Source organism: Hypanus sabinus, chromosome 4 (assembly GCF_030144855.1).
Source record: "Hypanus sabinus isolate sHypSab1 chromosome 4, sHypSab1.hap1, whole genome shotgun sequence".
Lineage (NCBI taxonomy): Eukaryota > Metazoa > Chordata > Chondrichthyes > Myliobatiformes > Dasyatidae > Hypanus > Hypanus sabinus.
The window spans coordinates 150,086,530-150,106,450 of record NC_082709.1 but is presented as its reverse complement, the minus strand read 5'-3'; the positions used below and the strand labels follow the sequence as shown (position 1 = coordinate 150,106,450).

Sequence of the window (19,921 nt, the reverse complement as noted above, 5' to 3'; positions counted from 1 at the left end):
AAACAATCAGATAACCATCCAGTTCCTCTTATTTCAGGAAATCAAAGTGGAATTATATCAATAATATATTGTTCACAAGTCATATTCATTAGATCTATTTGAAGAATTTAATATGTTTACAAAATAGCCACTGAGGACTGGCAAATGTTTTTCCTAAACTACAAGCCATGATTTATGATCTGCTCCATTATATTTGATTTCTCTCAGGGCATTTGCAAGTATACTTAGATCTAATTCTGCTGTAGATACTTAGCTTCCTTTTCTCGTCATCGATCAATGCCTTGGCATTTTGAAATTGCATTTTAAAAATGGGTGTTGATGACAAAAAGTTACACATAATTTACCCTAGAAACTACATGAGGGTAATTGACATGGAAATTAAAATTACAATGGATTCCTGTTAATTGGGACACATCAGAACCAGTACATTTTGGCCAATTTAAGCAGCTGCTCCAATTAACTGAAGTTCCATGGAAATGGTTAAAAGGGTATAAAAAAGACAAACTACCATTTAACTAAATAACAAATTATGTATTGAAATGAAATACAGTACACATTAGAACACTATCAATACTACTACAGTACCATAAAACTGAGTATTGGTTCCTAGAACTTATCGTTGGAGGAATTCATCCAGCGTATGTGTGATTTTGATATAAATGAACAAAATCAGCACAGTCACCTAATGCAGATAATGCGCTGCCTTCAAATGGAATGCTTCAAACGAATGCATCATCATTTTCATTGTAACGTTCAAGATGATTGTTGATACCTTCAAATTCTTCATAGTCCCTAACTTGTTGAAGTAGTCAAATTGTTTCATTTTCACTTCCAGCCATTTCTGGCAATCAATGCTTGAAACCGCAGAAGCAAAACAGTTCTGAATTGTCTTGCTACTTATTTCTCACCAACTACCAGTGACAAAAATCACTGCTTTTTGAACACAAACACACAGAACTGACATTATTTAAAAACGGTTTGTTCTGAGCTCTGTGTAGTATCTAACAGCCGCACAAGTGCACACGTCTAACACTAGTTAGAAACTATTTGGCAACAGTCTCCTGCCCCAATTAAACAGTATAGTGTCCCAAATAAACAAAGGGAATACTGGCTATTTTCTTGATCAGTTTTTGTTCTTTAAGAGATGTCCCAAATAAGAGTCTGCCCCGATAAACCAATGGCCCAATTCACAGGAATTGATTGCATTTTCTGACAAGGAAGGGTTCATAATTTGCCTATGCTGACATTCTTACTTTAATAAATACCAAGAAAATACAATTAAGTGCTTAGTCATTTTTTTGCTAATGGGACTTTGCTGTGCCCAAATGGAGTACCACATTGACTTATGTAACAGGAATCACAATGTCAAAAATAAATAGTTGATTCTTAATTTTCTTGATTTCTCTTCTTTTTTGAGGACTTGTTAAGTTCTCAGAATACAAGCTTTAACTTTTCCAATATTTTTATTAGTTTCTACGTAGAAGAATACAGAGTACTAGAAAGTGTATATAAAAAGTCAAAAGATTTTAAAAACTACCAATTACATTATATCTGTTCATAATAACAATCTCATTACTCTGTAATCATGCAAATTAATCAGTAGTTATATTGAAATATACTAATTTATTCCAAAAAAAGTTTCTAACCCCTACCACGACCAAAGCTGTTTATTAAGGAGAAAGAAGGTAAAATATTTTCTCATATAATAAAAATTAATAATAGCCAACATCTGAGTTTAAACAATGAATTTGAAGGTTTTGAAAATAATTCAGAAAAGGTCCCCACAATGTTTGAAATTCTAGGCGAGATTCAGAAATTGAACAATGAATCTTCTCTAAATCTAAACATGACACAACGTCACATAACCATTGAGCATGAGTAGGAGGAAAATGTCTTTCCATTTAAACAAAAGTGTCTTCCTAGCTATAAGAGAGCTAAAGGCCAAAATATGTAAATCAGATGCCTTCAGTTTACTATCTTGTCCTGCAACAATACCAAGTAGGGCCATCAGAGGGTTAGGCTTAAAATTGACTTTAACAAGTAAGGAAAAAGTTTGAAAAGCTTCCTTTTAATATTTTTCAAGATTCGGTCAAGTCCAAAACATATGAATTAATGAAGCTTCTCCATTATTACATCTGTCACAGTAGGGAGATATACTCGAATAAAAATGAGATAGCTTATCCTTAGTCATATGAGCTCTATGTATCACCTTAAATTGTATGAGGGAGTGACGAGCACATAGAAATGAAGGAATAACCAGTTTAAAAATTTCATTCCAAGTTTCCTCAGATATTGATGCTTTTTAAAATGGTTTCTTTCTGTATTATTTTCTCAGACCAATATCTCACCACAATCCAGCATTGTATATCAAAGGCAAACAAAAGAATTTCTACTTTTAATCTCTTCATTTAGGTCATTTTTGTGGATTGTAGGAAGTGAAGGACTGATTCCAGATTGAGAAAACTGTCAACAAGTTACTAACAAGCAGTTATCTAAAGGTAGGTAACTGGTCAAATTTATATATTACTATCATCTGCCTTTCAGATACAAAGCTCCACGTGTCCTATAAGGGTATGTAAAATAAAACCCCTGCACCGTTCAAAGAAGAGCAGAAAGAACCCAACACATACTATATCCACCAACCAATACCTAATGCACTTATGTCTTCACTATTTCTGAAAATTTTCTGCATTCAAATTGGGTGTTGTGTTTCCTACAATGCAACAATGATAATATTTCAGAAGTACCTCTTTAAGGCATCTTGCATTGTGGAATGTACCTTTATAAATGCAAGCCATTTTCTTTCTTTACTTGCAATCATTTATATTGGAGTACCAAGTGTACCTTTATATTGCTTGTGAGATCCCAGAGGAATGACACCAGTGTTCCTGTCTCCATGAAACTACTGAAACTGGATTTGGCACGGTAATGAATGCAAGTGACCATGCATATTATTATAGTTCATGTCTTTTGCTGCATGCAATGGCAAACTGACATCACAAAGCTATTATTCTGCAGAAGGAACAAGGTGTATACTAGACTACATAAGCCATCAAGTAAAGTAACCCATTAAAAGGCATCTTCTTGATTGCCAACTTTACACATTCAATAGGCTTTTGGAATCAGATGGAATGAACACCTCCAGTTACAGCACATGGCATCAGTGACAAAGAGCACAAGGAGACTGCCTAGCACTTGGGAATTCAGTTTCAATCTTCTTTCCACTTCTCTTTTTTTTCTCTCATTTGTTTTCTCTTCCCATTTTTTCTCCTCTTTTCTTGTGATCTGGGCCACTATTTTTTGAGTGAGTTATCATATGGCTGCACATAATACATTAGCAACCCCCGCAACTTATCTGGCAAAAATTATGCCCTGTTGTCATTGAACTATCTAGTAAATACCTTGTTAGAGAGTAACAATCTCAGATTAATACCCAAGCTTCTCTAACCTTCATCATAATGGGGGCACAGATAAGAATTGTGGGGGTGATGCCATGGAACGCACTAAGCAATTCTCTTATGGCAAGTCAGAGGAAGCAACCTTAATTAGACTTCAGAGAACAATTATTCAGTGCTTGACTGAGAGAAATCAAAGAAACCTAATGATTTGATCACATGTTTCTAATAAGCACAATGTTTATGGCCTTGCAAGTTAAAATAAACAGCTTTGTGAATGAGACCAATTCATGAACTATAAAGTCAGGAATATATTATGTGACAGGCTCACATGCTAACAATTTTATACTGACGTGAAGTTTACATCATATACATTCCATGCATAGTATTTGAAAGTGCTGAACAAAAAGTGGGAAAAAAAAAGTATAATCAGTGCTTTTTTCAACTGGTGAAATCAGATGAGATGTTTTATGATGTCATAGTGATGTCACAGCTGTGGAAATATTTTCAGTCTCAATGTCAGATTTCTTTCTTGCTGTTATAACGTGGGTACTGTAACCAGCCAGGGCATGGAGCTCCTGTCCTTTAAAGATGTGTGACAGTCAAGTAGTACCTCAGTGGCCCCCATCCTCAGTTTTCCAAATAGTAATGTAACTGTAAATGAAGGTCAGTTTGAGATCTATTCTTCCCCAACGACTAACAGCAAATTTACCAGTATAAATTTTATTTTCTACTATTTAGATAATTCTATTGTAAATATGAAGTAACAATTTTGTGAATAGTATAATGGAGTTACAGGACATTTATATTATACGGTATATTCATTTCACAATATTATAACCAAAGTAATTTCTAACGTTGATCCAAGTCACTCTTCAGCTAAGCCGTACGGAAATGTCCTAGACTCAATTTGCAGTATTTATTAAATAGGTAATTTTCACAGAGGGAGAAACTGAAAATCCTGCATGACTTTCTGATACTGATCTCTGAACAAAAGCTCCCTGTGAGTTATGGGAACTTGGTTGAAAATGTCTAAACCTAGACAATAATTCCTTCATAACTGTGTAGCCTGTTGGCACTGTCAAAGTTCACGGCCGAATAAAGGTTTGTTTAGTGAGTACCAGAGAACGTCCAGTAACATCTTCTGTAGATAATCATAATCCAAAATAAACGTTGGAGCTTTAGTTTGATTCTATTTGATATTGCTTCCTCCCTCCATTCACACAAAAAGTAGAGTCTGGTGTTGTGTATTCAGTCAGGCGTGCACCACTGGGCCTTCCCTTGCTCCTTTGTTAAGAGCTGACTTGTTTCAGTGTCAGTAATATTAACGGATCGGTTAGTCATAGGCACGAGCTCCAATTCAGAAAAGTGAGCACACAAATTTAGGTTGGCTCTACAGTGCCGAGGAAGTGCTAAATTCTCATCAGTCTTATTACCCAGGCACTGTCTGCCTGTGGAGGTAAACATAAATCATAAAGTTACTTTTCATCGCATAGCTGTAGCCATTGGACACAAGTGTGGCGGACATTTACACTGTACTGTAATGATTCCCACCAAAGCAGATTTTCTACATAGTGATATTGAGATTCTTATCAGCAAACCCACAGTTGCACATTCCTTCAAGCCCATCGTTGCATTGCAAAGGATCTAGCTAACAGATCGTGTATTACTTCGGAGCATGCTACAGCTGTGAAAGACATCATGTAACTAGCTTAAAAAATTAAATAATGGTGTAAGTATCTTTATTGAATTAGTAGTGCTGTTTAAGCTGTCACATGAAGTGCTTACTGCTGTAAATCTCATTTGTGTTTAGGATGAATCTTGCCCCAGGGCATGATCCAAGTATTCGGCTCATGAAGCTAAATTATTATCTCTCTCTCTCTCAATCACGTTGAAAAGGACCCAGCTAAAGCGAAAATTAAATTTTACAGCCCTCATGTTCTTTAAAATGATGATCTTAATACTTTTATATCCTCTTTAGGCAATAAAAAACAGGGCTTCTGTTGAAATTCTCAACCAAAAGACAAATTATGTGGTTACATATTGCTTAGCAAACCATTGTGAACGTACACTCAGTGGCCATATTATTAGGTACAGGAGTGGAACTCACAGTCTTCTGCTGCTGTAGCCCATCCCGTTCGAGGCTCGATGTGTTGTGCGCTCAGAGATGCTCTTCTGCACATCACTGTTGTAACGTGGTTATGTGAGTCACTGTCAGCTTGAGCCAGCCCAGCCAGTCTCCTCTGACCTCTCCCATTAACAAGGCTTTTCACCCACAGAACTGCCACTCACGGGATTGTTCTTGGCTTTTTGCGCCATTTTCTGTAAACCCCAGAGACTGTTGTAGATGAAAACCCTTGGAGATTAGCAGAGTCAAACCGCCTCATCTGGCATTGTGGCTCTAACATGGTCGAAGTCACTTAGACCACATTTCTTCCCAACATCTGAACATCTTGACTACGTCGACCTTTTTTAATGCATTGAGTTACATGATTGGCTGATTAGATATTTGCACTAATGAGCAGTTGTGGAGCTGTACCTAATAAAGTGGCCACTGAGTATATTTTCTAGACATAACAATAGTGATTGTGCTTCAAAAAATCTTCATTGGCTGGAAACTCTTTGAACACTTTATTGTCTTTAAGTTATGTTAACACAAGTTCTTTCCTGTGTAATGAGCATCAGAGGGTGTCTCATAGATCAGTGGAAACTAATGATCACCACTGAAGTCAGTCGCTGATGTTCCACCTCTGCAAAGTTAATGGGAGGGGGAATCCCCTCGTGTACCAGCCTGGAACTGTAGCCAGTTAGGAGAATGCTTCCACGGCAGACAGTACAACGTGATTTGAATAAATGGCTAAAAAGTGCAATACTTGTGAAAAACAGAACTGACTTATGAGACATTACAAAATCAAATTAGGCTGGTTGTGTAAAGTCTGTTTTGGAGAATAGCACGTGTTCTTAATGGAATACAGGAAAACTTTCAGCCATGAATTTAGGCTGGAAATCAAGCCTGGTAATGTGTATGTCAGCATTCATTTCAAGTCTAGTATATAAAAACCAGGATATAATGCTGAGGCTTTACAGGGCATTGGTCAGACCACATTTGGAGTACTGTTGTACTTTTGGACCCCATGTTAAAGAAAGGGTGTGCTGGTGTTGGAGAAGGTCCAGAGGAGGTTTATGAGAATTATCCCAGGAACTAAAGGGTTGACATTTGAGCAGCATTTGATGGCTGTGGACCTGCACTCACTGCTATTTAGAAGAATGAGAGGGTCTCTCATTGTAACTTACCACATCCTGAAAGGCCTAGATAGAGTAGAAGTGGAGAGGCTGTGGGAGGATTTAGGATTAAAGGACACAGCCTCAAGAGTAGAAACATAGAATACCTACAACATAATACAGGCCCTTCGGCTCACAAAGCTGTGCCAAACATATCCTTACCTGAGAAATTACCTCGGGTAACCCATAGCCCCCTATTTTTCTGAGCTCCATATTCCTGTCCAGGAGTCTCTTAAAAAACCTATTGTATCCACCTCCACCACCATCACTGGCAGCCCATTCCATGCACTCACCACCCTGTGTAAAACACTTACTCCTGACATCTCCTCTGTATCTACTTGCAAGCACCTTAAAACTATGCCCTCTTGTGCTAGCCATTTCAGCCCTGGGAAAAAGCCTCTGACTATCCACATGATCAAAGCCTCTTATCATCTTATACACCTCTATCAGTTCACCTCTCATCCTCTGTCGCTCCAAGGAAAAACGTTCACTCAGCCTATTCTCATAAGGCATGCTCCCCAATCTAGGCAACATCCTAGTAAATCTCCTCTGCACACTTTCTATGGTTTCCACATCCTTCCTATAGTGAGGCGACCAGAACCGAGCACAGTATTCCCAAGTGGGGTCTGACCAGGGTCCTATATAGCTGCAACATTATCTCTCGGCTCCTAAACTCAATCCCACAATTGATGAAGGCCAATGCTCCATATGCTTTCTTAACCACAGAGTCAACCTATTTAGCAGCTTTGAGCATCCTATGGACTCAGACCCCAAGATCCCTCTGATCCTCCACACTGCCAAGAGTCTTGCCATTAATGCTATATTCTGTCATCATATTTGACCCACCTCACACTTACCTGGGTTAATTCCATCTGCCACTTCTCAGCCCATTTTGCATCCTGTCAAATGTCCCACTGTAACCTCTGACAGCCCTCCACACTATCCAGAACACCTCCAACCTTTGTGTCATCAGCAAACTTACTAACCCATCCCTCCACTTCCTCATCCAGGACATTTATAAAAATCACAAAGAGTAGGGGTCCTGGAACAGATCCCTGAGGCACTCCACTGGTCACCAAGCTCCATGCAGAATATGACCCGTCTACAACCACTCTTTGCCTTCTGTGGGCAAGCCAGTTCTGGATCCACAAAGCAATGTCCCCTTGGATCCCATGCCTCCTTACTTTCTCAGTAAGCCTTGCATGGGGTACCTTATCAAATGCCTTGCTGAAATCCATATACAATACATCTACTGCTCTTCCTTCATCAATGTGTTTAGTCACATCCTCAAAAAATTCAATCAGGCTCGTAAGACACAACCTGCTTTTCACAAGGCCATGCTGACTCTAAGCAGAAGTAGAAGGACATACTTTTAAAACAAAGATGAGGAAAAACTTCAGCCAGAGGGTGGTGAATCTGTGGAATTCATTGCCTCAGGCCAAGTCATTGGGTATATTTCAAATGGAGGTTGATTCTTGATTAGTAAGAGCATGAATGGTTAAGAGGAGAAGACAGAAGAAAGAAATTGAGAGGGAAAATAAATCGGCCATGACAGTATGGTGGAACAGACTCGGCGGGCTGAATGACCTAACATCTGCTCCTCTGTCCTATGATCTTAGGGTAATCTGTTTGGATATAATGTATGTTAATAGTACATATAACAGCTTTACTACTCCAAAAACACAGGCACCCATTCACCAATCTACTATTCTATTTAAGGATTTCTCATCAACATGGAAACAACCAATCAGGAGGCCCACGGATAATTCTTATGGTCTGGATCCTTTGTAATGAAGTTGCACTAAGAATTAAAATTAAACAATCATAACTTTAAAAATGTAAGCATTCTTAACAGAATAAGTGAAATTAGGGAAGAAGGGATTCAATCTGTACTCGGTCTAAACACCAGCAATCCGGCTGGGCCTATTCCTTCAGTCCTTCCTGAAGTCTTGTGGCTACGTTGCCATTGCACTCACTTGGTTCCATTTCAGCTAATGCAATTTTCTCCTGATAATCCTGCTTTGGATCTGAACCACTGATGCATTTAAAATCTCATTGTGTTTTGTTGTTTTGCAAATGACCTACCTTGTAATGTCCCCACCTCTTAGTCCTTCTTCCCAAGTAAGCGGTTTCTATGACTTTAAATTTCTCCACCACTTGCCCTGTCAACCTCCTCTGTTGCAAGCAGAAAACCCCAGCTTCTCCATTCCACTTAGGTAATTGAAGCCTTCCAAAAGAACCTCGGAATTAGGAACAGGAGCTTGACTGCGGTGTAGATCAGAGCAACTTCCTACCTCAATGCCACTTTTCTGTAGCATCTCTTATCACTTGATTCTCTTCACATCCAGAGATGTATTCCAGTGAACACAATATACAAGCCACTATAGCCGCCATGGTAGAGAAGGCTCACCACACCTTGAAGAGGTTTCTCCTCATTGTTGTCTAAAATGGCCCCAGTCCTAGCCGTCTAAATCAGGAGCATATATCCTCTCAAGCCCTTTAAGAGAATTGTAACTCATCACTGGAATAATTCTAATAAGTCTGCTGTGCATCCTATTTGTGTGGTGCCCAGAACTAAGCACAGTATTCCATTTGTTATCAAAGCCATGTTTTACAAGGAGGTGTATTTTTTTCTTGCTCCTGTACACTCTGTGCCTTGATATATAATCCCACATGCTGTCATGTATACTTCCAGATCTTTGTGCTGCTCAGCGCCTCTAGAATTACGTTTGCAGTTTCAATTCGATTTTTACAATTCCGTTTATATTGCCTCTCGTTTTTTCCTACTAGCTTTGGGCCATTTAATCTGCCACTTGTCCGCTGATTCCATCACCTTGTCACTGCAGCCCGCTTCCGCTTTCAAATATCACTTAGATTTAGTGCAGTCTGAAGGGACACTGTAACTTCTGTGCCATTGGAAAAGTGGCAATAGGAGCCTTCAAGTAGCGATCAACAGTTTCTCCAAAAGAGGGCGCTGTTGCCCAGCCTCGGGATGCGGCTCGATAAAGTGTCAAGTGTGTCGGGTTCGCAATAAGAAGACTACTTCCTCACGAGCAAGTTCTGATATATCTTTCCGTAACGTCTGATAAGAAAACAGTAGATTTTTCAATAAAGCCCCCTCTTAAGAAACAGTTAATATTACCCTTTAAAAAGAAGCAAGGGGTACTTGCATACGCCCGTTATGCTACCCTAGTGATACTAACCAGTTGCGAGAACCTTAAAGGCAACAATGAATGTGGCAACTCTACTGCTCGTCTATCGGCAAACTCGCACCCCCTTCCCCCTTCCACACTCCCCTCGAGGGAGCCGAACATTCTTATCAGCTTAAATACCCTTATCACAACGTAATAATTTATTTTATTTTATATTATTTTAACCATGGAACGAATAAGAAGACAATTTGTTAGAATACTTTAATAGGAGAACATTTAAAAGGCAAAAACATGAATATATGCTTTATCAAATCTATTTTGATTTCCGAGGTTGATCTTATAGGTTTTTTTTACGTTGCAAGTGCAAATTTCTTGATGGTATACCTAATGTGAAATATTGGTAAGTGTTTAAGTATAGTGTTGCTGTACAGTCACAGTTATATAATTCAGATATAGAACAGCACCCTAAAATGCAGAAATTTCAGATTCCCCGAAGAACCTGTATCATCGCGGAGAATCCAATCAGCACGTGAACAAGTAGCCAATCAGGCAGGGCGTTCGGATTAATTTTATTTGCCAGCGAAATAGTCCAAGGAAAGAATAAGCGCTTGAAGGTTTTTTTTCCAAGCCAAATAAAAAAAAGAGACATTTTCTTTTGAAGGCGGGTTGTTGCCCTTGCCAATTTTTTGTGATAAAGTTATTTGTGTGGTGGAGCGGTACACTCACAATAGTGTGTGAAGCGGTCTGAAATCTATAAATTGCTACAAGGCTGATAGTAGGGTACTCATTAGAAGCTACTGTTTATTCTGTGTCGGGTGAGGGAGTGAGCGAACGTGAGTAATTCTGGAGTTCCCTTCTCTGTGAAACTAGCTAAGTAGTTCTGTGAGATAACTGAAAGAGTTCTTTTCCCATTTCCCAAGTGGCTGAAGGTTGTTTTATAATGTTAATAGTGTTAATTAATTTTGCATTACTACTGTTAGATGGTCTTAATTTAGGGGATAGATCAGTCTAGTTGTATAACTCCTGTTAACCATTAGTTTGTGTTAGGGACTAGGTTCGTATAAATTACTTTCTAATGTGAAAGTTACAATTTTGCCTTCACTTGGCTTCCTGCAAAGGAATTAAATAACTTAATAGTTTTATTCCCTTGGAAGTAAATTTAAGTCTATTTCTTAATTTATGGTCTACTTGTATAGAAATTATTTTACGTTTAAGCTATCACTGTTTTCCATTTTAACTTTGTTAAATAACTAATGTTTAATTTTTTTGATAATTGCTGGGACTTTTTAAACTTGCATGAACAATGTTTGTAGTTCAGTAGTGTATTAGTGATGAAGTTTTCTTTAATAGTTCCAATCGTAGTGGGCTTTCAAGTTGCATTCTCTACTTTCAGATAGTCCTAGGACAGTGTATTGTTTGATGCTATGAAAAGTCTTTATTTTATTAATTTTTATTATTTTAAAAATAAAGTTCTGCTTGAATTCTGTAGGCTACCAAATCATTATGGGATTGAAGGTATTTTGAATTACTTAACAGGTGGTGCTGAAGCGATTTCCTAGGATCTAGCCTGGGTTAGAGATCTGAGTAACAGGGTGATGTTGCTGTGCTGGATTTTAATTCCTTGGAGGTTTGATTAATGAGCAGTGACTTGAAAGAAGTTTATAAAATCAGAATGAGTATGGATAAGGTGGGCAGCCAGTCTTTTTACTAGGACTGGGGTGTCCATTTCTAGAAGGTTCAGATATAAGATAGGGGAGAGATTTAAAAGGCTTGGGAGGGTAACCCTTCCAGAAAAGATGGTGAATATCTGAAATGACCTACTAGAAATGGTTGAGATGGGTTCAGCTGTAGCATTTAAGAGGCATTTGAATAGAGGGAAAGGACTTGGACAGATAATGGACATTTGGGATGTCTAGGGAGGGTTCTCCAGTCAACTGTGAGCAAGTGGGCCAAAAGGGCAATTTTGGTGCTATATTCTATAGGGGCTAATTCACTATATGGGCTCTCATTTCAGATAAGCCAGGAATTATATTGATTGAATTTGAGGATGTGACTAAACATATTGACGAAGGAATAGCAGTAGATGTATTGTATATGGATTTCAGCAAGGCATTTGATAAGGTACCCTATGCAAGGCTTATTGAGAAAGTAAGGAGGCATGGGATCCAAGGGAACATTGCTTTGTGGATTGAGAACTGGCTTGCCCACAGAAGGCAGAGTGATTGTAGACGTGTCATATTCTGCATGGAGGTCAGTCACCAGTGGAGTGCCTCAGGGATCTATTCTGGGACCCTTAATCTTCATGGTTTTTTATAAATGGCCTGCATGAGGAAGTGGAGGGATGGGTTAGCAAGTTTGCTGATGACGTTAAGGTTGGAGGTGTTGTGGATAGTGTGGAGGGCTGTCAGAGGTTATAGCGGGACATTGATAGGATGCAAAACTGGGCTGAGAAGTGGCAGATGGAGTTCAACCCAGAATAGTGTGAAGTGGTTCATTTTGGTAGGTCAAATATGATGGCAGAATATAGAATTCTTATATAGAATATAAGATTCCTGGCACTGTGGAGGATCAGAAGGATCTTGGGGTCTGAGTCCATAGGACGCTCAAAGCAGCTGCGCAGGTTGACTCCGTGGTTAAGAGGGCATATGGTGTATGGGCCATCAATCATGGAATTGAATTTAAGAGCTGAGAGGTAATGTTGCAGCCATAGAGGACCCTGGTCAGACCCCACTTGGAGTACTGTGCTCAGTTCTGGTTGCCTCATTACAGGAAGGATGTGGATACTATAGAAAGGGTGCAGAGGAGATTTACTAGGATGTTGCCTGGATTGGGGAGCATGTCTTATGAAAACAGGTTGTGTGAACTTGGCCTTTTCTCCTTGGAGCGATGGAGGATGAGAGGTGACCTGATAGAGATACACAAGATAATGAGAGGCATTGATCGTGTGGATAGTCAGAGGCTTTTTCCCAGGGCTGAAATGGCTGCCACAAGAGGACTCAGGTTTAAGGTACAGAGGTGATGTCAGGGGTAAGTTTTTTACTCAGTGGTGAGTGCATGGAATGGTCTGCCAGCAATGGTGGTGGAGGCAGATACGATAGGGTCTTTTAAGAGATTTTCAGATAGGTATATGGAGATTAGAAAAATAAGAGGGCTATAGGTAAGCCTAGTAATTTCTAAGGTAGGGACATGTTCGGCACAACTTTGTGGACCAAAGGGCCTGTATTGTGCTGTAGGTTTTCTATGTTTCTATAAAATCTACTCTTAAGTTGGTCCAAATTTAAAAATTCATGTGTTATTAATGATTAACTGTAAATTTTGAACAAACTATTTTGATAAATTTGAATGTTTGACTAAAAGCTATCAATAGGAGAAGTTAAACTTGATTTTCAGCAAGTGTCATTAAAATACAGTTCACTGCCATTCCATGACTTTTAAAGTTGCTTGAATGATAAGCTGATAAATGAGGTGCATTTTGGTTGATTGCCAGGGATTAGTTTCCAGGATTCCTTAATCAGTCCACTTTTTATTGTAGGATTGTGTTGAGGTGACCTGGGCATATTTTTTTTTGTTGGTTTTAAAAATGGTTAAAAAATTGTATGGCGAGGAGCAAAATTTTGAAATGAAGTGGCAAGCTAGTAGGTATAATCCCATATGGATAAGCATGTAGTTCTTAATTTTTGAGGAAGCCAAGGGTTGTGATTATATATTCACTGAATGCCGCAGATCAGCTATGACCAATAGTTCACGCTCCCATTTCACTGAAAATAGAATTGCAGACAAATATTTTACTTTAAATAGAATCTGATTCTAGTTTTTATGAATAGAGGTAATGAGGTGATAAGAACAAGAAGTAGTTTTTAGAAAGCATTGTCAAGACCTCACCATATATAACAAGTATAAAATGTAGAGTGGTACCAAGGACGGAAACAACCTATTGCAGAGTTGTACTTGTGGTTCCTGGCACTTTGACAGAATACAATAATGTAGCAAGTATAACTTGGAGAGAAAAAAAAATTTGATTGGCAAGATATTGGTAAATCATGTGGAAAAAAAATTAAGATTCCTCTTAATAGTTGAAAGAAGAATTACTGTATCCTTTAAGGGAGAATCAAATACACTGGGTAAGCTGCAAAGTGACAGGAGTAGTCTGGGGAAAAGCTCCAACAAGCACCTTGGGTTGTTGCAAAACCACTAGCACCCTGCAACAGTTAGAAATGCAAAATACATACTGCTTTTCCTGTCTGCGGTGCTCTGAAGTTGTTAGACTCACATCAGTGCTGGTTCTTCGTGCAGATCATATCCATTTGCTCTGCTCAGTTCACTATTAAGGTTTGATATCTGAGAGGTAGCCTTTAGATGTTTAATTTCCAACAAATTGATGCATTATGCTGCAAAAGCATTCTCCTAAATGTCCTCATGCCTCTGTCTGTGTTCTAATATTTTCTTACTGTGGGAGTTGGCATTATTTTCACTGGTGGTTGCTTTTCCTACATAGTGATGACTTTTTAAAAAAAATACTGGCTTTGAAGTCTTCTGGGCTGCCTGGAAAGCATGAAAGTTGCAGTATTAATAGATGAATTATCATTTAAAATTCAACTTAAATTGTAAATTATTCATGTAATGACCTCAAGCTTTTGGGTATATTATTTGCTCTTAAAACTACATTGAGAACTTAAGTGTTTCGGGGAGTTCAAAAGTTTTCAGTTTCAGTTTTTGCTAGGAAGCTCATGAGTGGTTGCAGCAATTGATTCAGTTCCTTTTGACCTCTGGCTCTTAAAGCAATGCTGTCAAAGTGTGGTGACATGAACTTAGATGACCTTATTGGTTATTTTCTGTCTGGTCATTGTACTATGTAAAAAAATAATTTTTGTAAACAAAACTGGTGGATTGCTACCAGCTAAATACAGTAGCTTCAGTCATTTCTTTCATTTCATCTTGGGCATTGGATTTTCTAAAAGCTTGGAGTTTTCTTAAAGTCACTTTTGGTCATTGATAGAACACCAAACTGTGGTCTCAATCTAATTGATGCAAGAGCATTTGTTATAAGTGTTTTTAACTGACTCTATGAGCAGAACAAGACTACAATTAGTGGCACACAGAATGCTGGAGTAATTCATCTGCAAAAGTGTCTTTCTCTTCTCCTCCTTCCCCACCCCCTTTGCTCACTCTGGCCTTTCAATTCATACCTGCTTATTACTTCTGCCTGGGTTCCCCCCCTCCCTATTGTCCACCCGCCTCTCCTATCAGAATCTTTGTTCAGCCCTTGACCTTTCCCACCTGCCTGGCTTTACCAATTATCTGCAGATGCTGGAAATCCAAAGCAACACAAAATGCTGGAGCAACCTAGCATTCCTACAGCTCTCGCCTTCCGGCTAGTCTACTTCCCCTTGCTCCACCTTTTTATTCTGGTATCTTCCCCCCTTCTCAGTCCTGAGGAAGGGTCTTGGCCTTCAACATCGACTGTTTACTCAATTCCATAGATGCTGCCTGACCAGAGTTCTCTGCAAGTGTTGCAAACGAGAGAGTTTGCAGATGCTGGAGAAACGAGCAACACACAGTGCTGGAAGAACTCAGTGGGCCAGGCAGCATCTATAGGAAAGGGTACAGTTAACACCAATTGAACTTTTTTACGTAGGTGCTGCCTGGCCTGCTGAGTTCCTCCAGCATCTTGTCTGTGTTACTGTGGATTTGCAGCATCTGCAAACTCGTGCTTATGATTTTTCAATTAGTGGTTCTCTTTTCACTTCTGAAAAGTATTTTGATTGTCTCTGGTGTATTAATTGCTGTTTTGATTTTTCAAGAAGTTGTACATAAAAGTAGATAAGGTTATAGTTTACCTGTTTTTGTTTCTTTCCAGCTGATTGAAGACCAAAGATTCAGTATGGCAGAAAGTAAAGCCACTAGTGTATTGAGCTGGGATCAGATCAGCAGTTTGAACGATGTCCTTACTGAGGTGGTACTTATTCATGGCCGTGGGAATTTTCCAACATTAGAAGTCAGGCTGAAAGATGTGGTTAAGACTGTGAGAAACAGGCTTTTGGAAAGTGGGATTCCAGTTCGTGACGTCCGTCTTAATGGGTCAGCAGCTAGCCATGTCCTAGTAAAGGATAATGGCTTAAACTACAAAGATTTGGACTTGATTTTTGGGGTTAATCTACCAGGAGAACTCGAATTCCAGATGGTAAAAGATGTGGTCTTGGGTTGCCTGTTGGAATTTCTTCCAGAAGGTGTCAATAAGGAACGAATCACACCGCTTACACTCAAGGAGGCTTACGTGCAAAAAATGGTAAAAGTTTGCACAGAGACAGACCGTTGGAGCTTAATCTCCCTCTGCAACAATAATGGAAAGAATATAGAGTTGAAATTTGTGGATTCCCTCCGTCGCCAGTTTGAGTTCAGTGTTGACTCTTTCCAGATCATCTTGGATTCCCTTCTGTTTTACTATGACTATTCTGACACCCCAATGAGTGAGCACTTTCACCCAACAGTGATTGGAGAGAGTGTATACGGGGACTTTGAGGAAGCATTAGGTCACCTCAGGAATACACTAATTGCAACCAAGACTCCAGAGGAGATCAGAGGAGGAGGACTGCTGAAATACTGTAATCTACTGGTGAGAGAGTTCAAACCAGCCAGTGAAGAGGTGATCAAATCCTTGGAGCGATACATGTGTTCTCGCTTCTTTATTGATTTCCCGGACATTAGTGAACAACAAAGAAAACTGGAAGTGTATCTCCAGAACCACTTCATTGGAGAGGAGAGAAGCAAATATGACTACTTGATGATCTTGAGAAATGTTGTGAATGAAAGCACTGTCTGTCTGATGGGACATGAAAGGCGCCAGACTCTCAACCTCATCAGCCTTTTGGCTCTCAGGGTGCTGGCAGAGCAGAACATCATCCCCAGTGTTACCAACGTAACTTGCTATTACCAGCCTGCTCCATATGTCAGTGATGCCAACTTTAGCAACTACTATGTAGCACACAGTACCACCTCATACCCTACTTGGCTTCCATGCAACTAGTAAGCAATGTTATGTTCACAGTTGACTTGTGTGCAGATTGATGCAGTTCAACTTGCCTTAATGGCAGCGAAGAAACGAGCCTGTGGCTGTTGTACATGTTGCATGTATTAAACTGCAATGACAATACAATGATAATATGCACACTAATTTTTGGTGTAGGGAAAATCCAAAAACAAATGGCACTACATTGTTTGGAACATCTAAAGGAGACTCGTCTCTAGCAAGAGTCCTGATAGTACACTGTGTCATACTGTTCTGCAAATGAAACTTTTGCTTTCTATGAAGGGAGTTCAAAAAGAATGTTTATCTTTCAAGCTGTATTCTAAAAATTTTTAGATCAAAAGTACAAGTAAGCAGTTTGAAAAATACTCCACAAAAGGAAACAAAAAAAAAACGATCTGATGGTGAATAAATAAAAGGGCTGCACATTGAGCATTTATCACAACTTTTTTTGATTTAGTAGGTCACAGACAGAAATTTATTGTGCTCAGCTTTAATAAACAAGTTCTGAAGTAGTTTGGGAGGGGTGTTGGGAGAAAAGTATTGTTATATTATGAGGGTGTTAAGCTGCCAAGTGCCAATTCAAAACCAAATTGCATAGAAGGCAAAAATTTGGTTGGTTAATTTACATGTGACCTGGGCTCTTAGTACCCTAAGAAATTGTGATCTGAATTTATGCCTCCTGAATAAATAACAAAATTTTCCATTTCCAAACTTGAGGGAGAACAAACCTTTGACAAAGCATTTTAATAATTTTTAGAACTGTCACACTCCCTTAATAGTATTAAGCTAATCAGAAAATAGAGGAGAGCAAGATGATACTCTGCCAATTTAGATCATGTTTGTGAGTTCAGTGTGCTTCCTTTGAGTTGAGTTAGTGTTGAATTATTTTTGGTGCTGAAAATTGCGCTAATGCTTTTGTTGATTCTGCACTAAGTGTTTTTGTTTTTGGTTGCATGCATCAGCCTTTTTAAACTAAGTAACATTCCCAGGCAACGGAAATGTAGGGAAATGATTGTACTCTTCTCCAATTCAGTAAAACAGGCTTCAGAGGGCATGGGGTCTACAGGTGTCACTTCTGCCCTATGTTCAGTGAGTATACTGGAGTCAGGACAGATGAAGCACAGTTTGAAGTCTGTCAGAAGCTTTATTCACAGAATAAAGAAACAGGTGGAGGAAAAATCTCTTGCGGACTGTTGTCTAAAGCTAGGATATAGCTGATAAGAAAACTGTCCTTTCTGTGGATTTGGATCACTTTGAATAAGTTTTGTAAACTATGCACCAAGATGGCGTTTGAAATTTGATTTGCACTTTGATTCGGGATGAAGTTTGGTTCTTCTTCATTTTGCTTTCCAAGATGATGTGAGAATTGTTCTTTTGACCATTCGCAGCAAACTGAAGATTCTTTGAGTGTTGAAAACAAATAAATGTTATTTATCACCTGGCATTAATAACTCATTTTAAATACTGCAAGCAATCTAAAGCAGAAAGGATATTCAGTTTATAAATTCTTTTTGCATGGCACATTAAATAAAAAGTCAACTACAGGCAAAATACAGAACTTGTTTTTTTTAAGAAAACAGTGGTGAGGTTTTGTCTTTGAGACTTCATTACACTAAAGGTGAAAAATGTAGTCAGTGCAGAAATCCTGGTCCAGTGCACATTCCAGATCCAGTGTGAACATAGTATTGCTGTACTTTAAATGCAGGGGACAAAAATATTGGCAATTTGTATCTTTTTAATAAAAAAAAATGTGTATTTCCAAACACCAGCTCTAGAATACATGGAACTGAAAATAGGATATAAACTTTGCAAATGGAAAGGCTTTCCATCTATTTTTGATATTTATTTTTCACTGCCTAGCAAAAAAAGTACAATTTCATCAAAAGTGCTAAGAGTATTCAAATAGAAAATGCAACTAGTATTGTATTATGACCATTGGAGTTAAGAGTTGTGGTAAAATGAATGGAAGTGCATTGTACAAAATATGAATATTGCAACATCTATTGCAAATATTTATCAATGTTTGGCAGTGAATCCTGGTTTGAATTGTATGCGTGAAAAGAATTGTGCCCAATCTCCAGAACATATCTTTGCATGTGGAAAATGGAGCATTCTGTGAATTTTAAACTCACTTTAGATTCTCTTCTTGCACTGTGAGTTCTATATTTTGTTGCAATGTATACAAGGAATGCCAGACTCTTAATATCTTGCACAATTTGGTGAGGTTGTTAATGAGTTGTTATACCTTGGGACATCATAGCTGCACCCGGTCCTGTCCTCCAAATAAACACTTAATTATGCACTTTGAGAGAGTCACTGGTAAATGACCTGGATTGGAAATGTGGACATGGGAGGTGATGGTCAGTGGAAGAGGAGAACTCAGGCTAAACAGTGAGGTAATAGTACTGCAGATAGTCAAACCTAAGGTACTTCATGGTTTGTTGTAATTACATAGTGGATTTAACTAGAAAATTATCACATCTAGAGAGGGTATTTTTGTGGATCTACAAGTAAGCTCAGTCTTGTGGGTGTTTTATGTTGCATTAACACACATGCGGCGAAATGATACTCAATGCATTCAGGATTATGTAAACGCCAGAGCGAATGATACACTGGAATTCTTGTGCAGTGTACATTTTTGTTTGGGTTTTACACTCAAAACCAGTTATCCTGCAAGAGCCTGAGAATGAAATGATAATGAATTATCTCAACCTATTTATTTTTCCATTTTATGCTGGTATATAGTAAAGCATGAATGTTGGGACTGAAACCTCTCTGGAGTTTAAAGTTGCATTTTTATTTCCAGATTTAATGAGGTGTTACTGGCAGTGTTTGTATATTAAATTTGTTTTCAGATTATGCTGCTGTACATGCTTTGTACAAACCAAAGAACCTGTAGACCTTTGGTCCCTATTTGACAATAAAGACTATCTGATAAAACGGCCAGCTCCCTTGTGTTTATTAAAAGGTTATTAAGAAATTTATTTGACTTGCAGTGAAATTGATAAACTTGCAAGGTGGTTTGCAGTAATGGAACATGAAACAAAACGTATGATCTAGTCAAC

At 38.6% G+C, this 19,921-nt stretch overlaps 1 protein-coding gene across 5 annotated transcripts in view; it reads left to right on the top strand.

Annotated features, from left to right (window-relative positions):
• Window positions 1–19,921, top strand: part of tent5c (terminal nucleotidyltransferase 5C) — a 36,155-nt gene that overhangs the window by 7,615 nt on the left and 8,619 nt on the right. For 2 of the 5 annotated variants that reach the window (XR_009511834.1, XR_009511833.1), the window contains exon 2: window positions 2,413–2,498. Coding sequence is in view for 3 of the 5 variants with exons in the window: in XM_059968370.1 (XP_059824353.1) it covers window positions 15,711–16,853 (1,143 nt within the window). In the remaining 2 variants the exon portion in view is untranslated. Of the gene's footprint in view, window positions 1–2,412; window positions 2,499–10,619; window positions 10,663–15,686; window positions 19,796–19,921 lie in introns of those variants that run through there. The other 3 variants (XM_059968370.1, XM_059968372.1, XM_059968371.1) reach the window with 3 other exon arrangements.